This window comes from Vigna unguiculata, chromosome 6, assembly GCF_004118075.2.
Source record: "Vigna unguiculata cultivar IT97K-499-35 chromosome 6, ASM411807v1, whole genome shotgun sequence".
NCBI classification, from domain to species: domain Eukaryota; kingdom Viridiplantae; phylum Streptophyta; class Magnoliopsida; order Fabales; family Fabaceae; genus Vigna; species Vigna unguiculata.
Window position 1 is genome coordinate 33,475,061 of NC_040284.1, and position 9,279 is coordinate 33,484,339.

The 9,279-nt window shown below is 29.0% G+C and overlaps 1 protein-coding gene across 1 annotated transcript; it reads right to left on the reverse strand.

The window, feature by feature from the left end:
• Nucleotides 1-4,395: 4,395 nt before the first annotated feature.
• Nucleotides 4,396-8,184, reverse strand: LOC114189078 (WAT1-related protein At1g68170-like). Its single transcript, XM_028077786.1, has 7 exons — nt 7,860-8,184; nt 7,587-7,649; nt 5,897-6,013; nt 5,551-5,803; nt 5,267-5,425; nt 5,005-5,156; nt 4,396-4,894 (listed from the first exon to the last, which is right to left on the reverse strand). Exons 1-7 carry the CDS (start codon nt 8,051-8,053, stop codon nt 4,618-4,620), a joined length of 1,215 nt encoding a protein of 404 aa, XP_027933587.1. The 5' UTR covers nt 8,054-8,184; the 3' UTR covers nt 4,396-4,617.
• Between the last annotated feature and the right edge of the window lie 1,095 nt (nt 8,185-9,279).

Consider the following 9,279-nt stretch of genomic DNA (forward strand, 5'->3'; position numbering starts at 1 on the left):
TTGTTCTCTACACAAATACATAAATGGTTATTTTATAATGATGCTAATGTGAAGAAGAAAAGGTGTTGATGAGGTTGAAATAAATAGACATAGAAATTCATATTGTAGACGGCAACTTGTCAATAAGTTGGCCACGTTTCAACCAGTTCATGACTCTTGTGATTATCACTTTTCTTTTTCTTCTGTTACCAAAGTCAATTCTCTGCATCCTTTTCATTTATCTTCTTTTATCAAAAAATGCATGATTCAGCTGCACGCACTTCAACCTCTGATTACCAATTATTACAACTTACTTCATTTATTTGGGAAAATTAGGTGCATTAAAGTTTTTTTTTTCAGCAATCCGCGTAATAAGTCAAAGCTAAGGTTCAATACTTGCTATTATTTTAGTATATTTTATTTTGGTAATGCATCTAAGCAGCGTTATTATATTTTTTTAAGGCGTGTAAATGAAGGTCATTGTCATCTATGAGAAGCCTAGTGTTGTCTATTCAAAGTTTTATTTCTGCAAATCCTATATAGGCATATACAGCTCAGCATAAAGTTGCTCTTTCCACATACAATAATGGTAGAGATGCTTCATAAACCATAATGCCATAATATATGGTCTTAAGCATAAAACTTCAAAAAAAAAAAGTTTAGATATATAATAAAGTCTCTTTTACATTCCATCTTTCTAAAATATAAGACTACCTTTGCATGAGTGATGCGTGTATCACCTTTTATCGAACTCAAGAGATGAAATCTTCAAAAATAAATACATTTTATTAAACATCACATCAAATAGGATTTGATATGCATATATTAATTTTTATAAACAAATCAATTAATTTTTTATCATCTTTATGTTAATCCAACTAATATCACATTCATTCATTTTTTCTATCATATCCACTTCTTCAAATTCATTCTCCCATCCAAATAAAGCTTGAAGAGGTACAAGAGGAAGAAGTATTTGATGGAAAGAACAAAATGTACTAAAACTAGAAAAGTGTTAAATTAGCAAGGGTATGATAAACTATTAACTCACCAAAGAGGAGTGATTAAGCATGAGAATTGTCTGTTGTTTTTTTCATGATAAATTATTTTCTTGTTTTTCACCCTTAGGCCTTATTTATCTTATGTCAAAGTCTTATTTTTTGTTTAAAGGCATAGTTAAAAAAAAAGAAAAAAAGTTAAGTTTAAAATAAATGGTAAAATACTAATGAAAAATATAAAAAATATTTTTAATACTTTTCTTTTTTTTTCAGAAAATATATTCATTTTATAAAATAATAATGAAAAATAGGTATTACTTTTATATCTTTTAATAAAATATAAAAATAACAATAGTTATATTATAAATGATCTATGACGTGCGATTACATGTAAAAGTAGCTTACAGTTTTTTATAATTTTAAAAACAACAAAACTTGCTATCACTTATTTATTTTTCTCAAAAAATAAAACTATAAAATACAATATATATATATATATATATATATATATATATATTTTGAAACAATAAAACTCACCAATTGCTTTTTTTCCTATAGTACTTTTTTATCACTTAAAATAATAAAATTAGGAATCTAAATATTAATGTAAGTTGATTTTAAACGAAAAAATTGTATAAAAAAAATCAAATTTATTAATTTGAAGAGATACTGATTTTTTTATGTGATTTAACTAATATTTTATTGTTGTTGAATTCTTCCTTTAAAGATCCTGCAATAAAGTAAACTCTTCATTGTTAGACTTACCTAATTTTCTTATTCACCATGTATAAGATATCACTGAGATCCATAATGTTTTAGAAGAGAGATTTATAAGAAAATTCATCCAAAGTATAACACATATAGGTATAATAATTAGTAGTGAAGTTGTTAATACAAGTATTATATATAAATGTAGTTAGAGTAGGGTTTACTAATTGGATATGCGTAACTTTTTTTACTTTTATGGTTGAGTTAATCTCTTATCAACTTAAATCTAATAAGGAGATAACTCAATCTCAAGACAACCTTAAATATAAATTATTAAAAATAATTGGAGTATTATTTGTAGGATATTTTTTCTTTGTGGTATAATACCATTTATACCAATGCTTTTTGTATTTAAATATAATTATAGGATGGTAGTTACTGTTGTAATTACCATATTAACATTAATACTATTTGGAAGTATAGAAACAAAGTTTTAAAAAATGTCACCTGTTAAGCATTGCTTCTTATTTCTTTTAGCTTATTGCATAGTTATGATAGTATCAACGTCATTTAATTGCTTCCTTATACCTGCTTCGTCTTGAGCTATTTAAGAGTAAGAGAGGGACTTTTTCTCTTAAACATGAATATGTAATTATGTGTTATGGGATGGTTTTCTTGAAATGTCCCTAAAACAGTGATTTATAGTGGATTAAATGTATACGTTTAAGTGTGTGGTTTATAATGAATTAAATCATTTCACTTTAAATATATGGTTTATAATGAATTAAATCATTTCACTTTAATGTATGATTTATAACGAATTAAATTCGTTGGGCTTAAGTGTGTGATTTAAGAACCATTATAAATCACTGTTTTACTGACATTTCAAAGAAACTATTCTATAACACAGATAAATTTTTAAATTCATATATTTTTGTGTTTAGTTCACAATGGATTAGATTTGTGCACCTTAGTTTGTGATTTATAGTGGATTAAATCATTTTGCTTTGGTGCATGATTCAAAAGCGAATTAAATTTGTTTGTGATTTCAAGGACTACTATAATTTCAGCATTTTTTTTTCAGCACTCAATTTTATTCAAATAACAAAATTATTAGAAAAAGGATAAAATAATATGTGTTTTATTAACTTCAATAAAAGGTACAAAAATAATTTTATTTACATAAATAAAATAAATAAATAATTAAGGGTTAAATATGTTTTTAATCCTTGAACTTTGACTCAAAATTGGAATTCGTATCTGATTAAAATTTTGATAAATTTTGGTCCCTAAACTTTAAAAATGAATGTATATAGTCCTTTTAATCCAATTTTGTTAACTTTTTTTACGTTTCGAACGAATTTCTCAGTAAATATTGAGTAGAGAATGTGTCAAACGGTGTAAATAACTCCAATATTTACTGATAGATGTGTTCGAAACTTAAAAAAGAATTAACAAAATTGGGTTAAAAGGACTATATTCATTCATTTTTAAAGTTTAGGGACCAAAATTTATCAAAGTTTCGATTAGGGACAAATTCCAATTTTGGACCAAAGTTCAAGAACTAAAAACCTACTTAACCCAATAATTAGTTATACTATTTACACCCCGTTTTCAATTTACACCCTTTAGCATAGCCTTTCTAGCTAATGAGTCTATTTGGTTTTCATTTTTTAATTCTTACACCCCCTCAATCTTCGTTCACACACCATCTCCAAATGGACCCCAACACATCTTTTTCACTTGGGGGCTTCTCCCTGCACCCCCAAACCTTCTCCTGTACCCCCAATAATTACCCTTTTGACTCTCTATTTTCTTGACCCCAAAACCAACTCTACTGCCTCCTTCTCCTCCCGCTTCTCCTTCTCCATCCTCTCCTCTCCCTCCTGCCCCTCCGGCGAAGGCCTCGCCTTCCTCATGGCCTCCTCCACCCACTTCCCCGCCCTCTCCATGGGCCTCCCCCAACCCTCCCCCAGCTCAACCTCATTTGCCGTCGAGTTCGACACTACCTTCGACCCCTCCCACAGCGACATCAACGACAACCACATTTTTAATTTTAATTTTTTTTTCTAGAAATGGATTTCGGAATCCGTTTCATACTTTTCTAAAACGGATTCCGATATCCGTTTCACAAATTTTAAATTTTTTTTTGTGAAACGGATTTCAAAATCTGTTTCATACTTTTCTGAAACGGAATTTGAAATCCGTTTCATACTTTTCTAAAACGGATTCCGAAATCCATTTCACAAATTTTAATTTTTTTTAAACGGATTTCGGAATCCGTTTCATACATTTCTAAAACGGATTCCGAAATCCATTTCACAAATTTTAAATTTTTTTTCTAGAAATGGATTTCGGAATCCGTTTCATACTTTTCTGAAACGGATTCCGAAATCCGTTTCACAAATTTTAATTTTTTTTCTAGAAACGGATTTTGAATTCCGTTTCATACTTTTCTGAAACGGATTCCGAAATCCGTTTCATAAAAAAACATGAAAATTTATAAAACGGATTTCGGAATCCATTTCATACTTTTGATTAGGATCATAAGGGTAATTATTGGGGGTACAAGATAAGGTTTGGGGGTGCAGGGAGAAGCCACCTTTTCACTTCCTACACCAACTGATTTTATTTTAACACGCGTTTTTCAATGAGTTAGCTAGCCCAACACCTTTTTTACTAATTACACCACCTTATTTAGTTCTACACTCCTTTCCATAATGGGCTGGCTAGCCCATTTTTCTTTGAACCCCCCAGTAGCCACTATGTTTTGGTGTTAAAACTCATGTTAACTTGCTTAAAAGTGTTTTCAATGTTTCAGAACTACTAAAAATGACATTAGCAAGTTGGTTTGGGTTAGAAAAGGATAATATACTTTCCATGGATGAATCATCCGTATCTATTCCTAAGTACAATCTAAAGCATAAGCATATTAAGTACATAGAAGAGTATTAGATTTTTCCTCATCTCTTCCTTGGTTACTCTCACTTGCTACATGTGAATTCTGCTCTAGCTTTTCATCATTCTCATGTCTTTTCTTTTGCTTGCTTTCATCTTCTACTTCACCCCTCACTACTACTTCCACCCTAACAGACTCCTCCTCATGGGGGCTATGTGCTGCCACCAATTCATCACTTTTCTTCATCTCTTTACTTTTACCCCATAAAACCATGTATAAGCCACCCACAATCAGCACTGCTCCAATAATGCTGAAACAAATTCATTTCTGAAACAGTCAACATCATTGCATATTCAAATGCTAAACCCTTATGATTGGATTATTAACCTGAATAATTGTAATTCTAAAAACACTACATACCATCCAAGGTGTAGCTTCTCCTTCAACATGGTAGAACCAGCCAAGGCCACTATCACTAGCATCAGAGGGTTAAAAACAGAGACAAATAATGGGCCTCTCATTTTGATGCACCATGAAATCACAACCACCATAATCCCAGAAACCACAATACCCTACAACACCATTCAGACAACAACATTTTGTATTTAATCATAGAAAGATAGAACCTATATTGACATTTTAGACAATAAAAAAACTTACGAAATTATGCAAAGATTAATACCGCATATGCTGCGGTCCAAAGCCTAATATTCCAACCCAACCTCCACTGACTCCAGTCCCTCTCAAGGCAAAGTGCAAACACGATGGACACTAATGCTCCCCACAGTGACATCAACGCAGTGCTAGAGTACGGATTAGGGTATTTTTTACTCATCTTCGCCTGGTCAAAATTAAATTTCAAAACAAAAATTAAGATTTGAACAACATGAGAAAGTTAGAAGCTAAAAGTTTATGAGAAAAACACGAAAGAAAATCTGAATTAAACAACGAAAAAAATTTATTTACCTGAATGATGAGCCAGGACGCATAACTGACTCCACTAGCCAGTGCGCACAAAGCACCCATGACGATGTTGGCACCAGCGGTGGCATGCACCTGCGGGTGCGCACCCTTCTGATGCAAAAGATTGAAGTGAAAGGTTCCTATCTTAATATCTTTACCTTTAACAAATGTAAGCACCATTGCCCCACTAATTCCAATTAATGTACCCATTATTTTGGCCTTCCCTGGTGTTGTTTTCAAATTCAATCTTTCCAAACTGAAAATAATTAAACAATTAAGTTAAATTAATTTAAAAGTGAATTCAGGAGAATTTGAGAAGAAAAAAAAATGAGGAATATACTAAGTTTACCCAAAGCAAACGGCCATGATGAAGGTTATGGCTGGTACAAGATTAGCCATTGCAGATGCAAATGTTGCAGATGTTAACGACAGAGCTTGCAAGTAGAAATTCTGAGCTAAAGATCCCCTGCATGTTAAATCAAGACCAGTTCGTTTAAAAAAAAAAAATAACAAATAACAAAAGTTATTCAATCACTAAATTTCACCTTTTGTTTTTATATTACCACTTATTTTATAATAAAACAAGAAAACCCGTCTTTAGCAAAAAATTGGTTTTTTTAACTTAATTTAAGAGGAACATAAATTTATTTGCCTGTATTAATAAGATCTTGAATAATTAGTTTATAACTTCAACAGATTAAATTATAGATAACTTGTTTTAATTAGCTTGTATATTTTCTATATGAGTTTATAATTTTTCTTTTTTTTTCATTTTTTTTTTCAATTTTTTACATTTACTTTTCAGGGATATTGATAAGATTAGATGAATAAATATAAAATTTATAAGAAAAAACGCAATATTATTAAACATTTAATATAAGAAAGACACACAATTTAAAGATTTAATTGATTGAATACTTAAAATTAAGTGAGTGAAATATTATATAAAAAAATAAAACAACAAATTAAAATATTATAAGTAAATAAACATATTATATATGTATTCTTGATCTAACAAATTGAGTAACAGTTTATTATAAGAAAAAGTAAATATAACAAAAAAAACTTAATAATATTATTGAAGATTCAATATAAGAAAGACACATTTAGATTTAGTTGATTGAATATTTGAAATTGACTAAGTCAGATATTTTCAAATTAAAATATAAATTATAAATAAAAATATTAAAAATAAATAAACATATTATATATGTATTTTAAAAATTACTTAATCTAATAAAATTAAAATTTGTATTTTTTTTTACCCTCTGAACTAAAGGACATAAAAAAATATAATCAAAACAATATTAGAAGTGAATTTGTGTGAATATTAAAAACAATTAATGAAGAGAAAAAGTGAAAAAAATATTTAACGATTTTTAAATTATCTAATAAATTATAAACCTTGAGTAATTTAAAAGGACTACTATGAATAAAAGTGTATATTAAAATGTAATATACTCAATTTAATATCACATAAAAGATATTTATCATCTCTAATATTTTTTTTCTCTTTTTCTCACATCATGCTCTTTCCAATTAAGAAAGACTATTTAATTAAAATCATCTAAATTAAACCTTTCCAAATGTCATTTATTAGAATCAGATATATGAAAGTAAGAAGGAGTGTTTGAAACATAATTTTGAAAAGAAAAAAAAGTATTGCCAAACAGAGATAAAAGAAAAATAATTTTAATAACTGAATCGGTATTTATTAGTAATAAATTATTGCAGTTAAAGAAAGAGTAGTATATTTATAATTTATAATAAATAGAATAAAGACATTATTCATGGAAAGTTCCTGAAAACTTGCCGGAGGAGGGGAGACAGCTGAAAAAAACAGTTCGATGATGCAGAAGAATAACGCGTAAATATTGCTACCTACTTATACAAATTCATGGTGCAAAAACACAGTCTACAAAACTCATCATCATCTTACATGACATGACATGTATTTGGTTCAAAATCAAAGTTGTCTAGAGAAGAGATAGCTAAGGAACAAGAAAATCGCATGTGAACAGTTAAACGACAACGTATACCCAAATAAGCCGCAAAGGAATGACTGAAACAGTATGGTCCGATTCATCTTTGTCCTCTTCTTCCTGCCAATCATCAACCACCAAAACAATGTCACCTTCTTTTCTCTTTCTCTTCATTAACTTTCGTTTTCATATATTGCTCCAGGTTTTTCACCCAGAAATGAAAATCAAGCTCTTCAAAAGAACATCATAATAATAATAATAAATTGTATAAAGACAAGTGAGTGTAACAAATTATAAAAAAGGTATATCAGATTGAACCACGAATGGTACCTTTCAAGAATGAGAGCAAGTGGAGCAATGAAAGTGGTGGCAAATAGAAAACGGTAGGCAACAATGACCCTCAAGCTCATGCCATCATTCACGGCAAGCTTGTAGAAGATATTAACACCGGCAAATGCTATTTGCACCACCAGCATCAGCAGGGTAGGTTTCATGGCCTGCACCACATTGCACACATTTTTCATGGTTCTGTTTTGTACGCTACCAACCACCGCCACCAATAGAAATGAATCTGAGTGGATAAGTGGGTTGTTAAGCACTTGAAAAACAGTAGTAGAGAGTGTAATAGAGAAGAGTTGAGAAGTTAATATCGAGTTTTGTTGTTGGAAAATTGTGTTGTGAGGTAGGGAGGGTTTTATTGGGATGCAGATTCCATGGTTGAAAGAGGCTGTTTTTGTTTGTTTCCCAGTTGTTAGTGTCAAAATACCACACACTTTTTGCTTCGCCTGACACGTGCCAAAAGTCTTCTCCTAGGTCAATTTTCCAGATTCTTCATTCAACCTCCTCCCATTACCATCGGTGAAGAACTTGTCTTCTTCTACTTTAAACTTATGGAGTAACTTACACTTTTTTTCTTTGTAACAACATTATAATGCATTTTCTTTCTTTTACCTTTTCTTACATTACCTTTTTAACAATATTTATCTTTTAAATGTTTATAATCAAAACCTACATTGGTTTAGTAGTTTGAAAGAATGAAAATAAAAATAGAATAACTTCATTTCTATTAAAAATTGAAATAAGTAAAAGTAATTTTTTTTATTTTTTGATTAAAATATAAATATGAATAAAGGATTACTTACATGAAAATTATAATTTAATATAATCAGTTATATAAGGTATCAGTAATTATTTAATAAACATATATATAATTAATCATATTATAAATATTTTATTACTTTTTATTTTATAATTAAAAAATGTAATTAACTATATATATTTTAGCACACTTTTATGCATAAAAAAATTTAATCAATCGACTATATTTTTTTTCTTGTTTTTCATATTTTCTTTTTATTTTTCTATTTTTATTCACCTTAAAGGAAGAAGACGTTTGATGGATTCATGCATTGCATAAACTGCAATTATATTTATTAATCAGGTTATAATTAAATTTCTCCTACTTTTTAATATAAAAAAGTCTAGGGTCTTCATTCTTTAAAAATTTTAGATCAACTTTTTCTTTTCTTATAAAATGTGTTCGATTTGATTTCTACCTCTAAGGGTACAAAATGATTAAATAAAACAAATATCAAGCACTAACTTCCATGACTTTGTTGAAAAATCATGTGGTGCATTTTTTTTTAAAGACATGATGTCCGTTCAAAATAAGAAATAAAAAAACATTAAAAAATTCCTGATATTGTAATAAGACTAATTAGGTTTGTAATTAAATTCAAAAGTTTATTTA

Excerpts from the sequence above, each read along its gene's own strand:
- LOC114189078 (XM_028077786.1), bottom strand. The coding sequence starts at position 8,053 with ATGAAAAATGTGTGCAATGTGGTGCAGGCCATGAAACCTACCCTGCTG. Across the intron at positions 7,650-7,859 it reads CTTGCTCTCATTCTTGAAAG|GAAGAAGAGGACAAAGATGA; the intron begins GTACCATTCGTG and ends GATGATTGGCAG. Across the intron at positions 6,014-7,586 it reads TTCCTTTGCGGCTTATTTGG|GGGATCTTTAGCTCAGAATT; the intron begins GTATACGTTGTC and ends TTTAACATGCAG.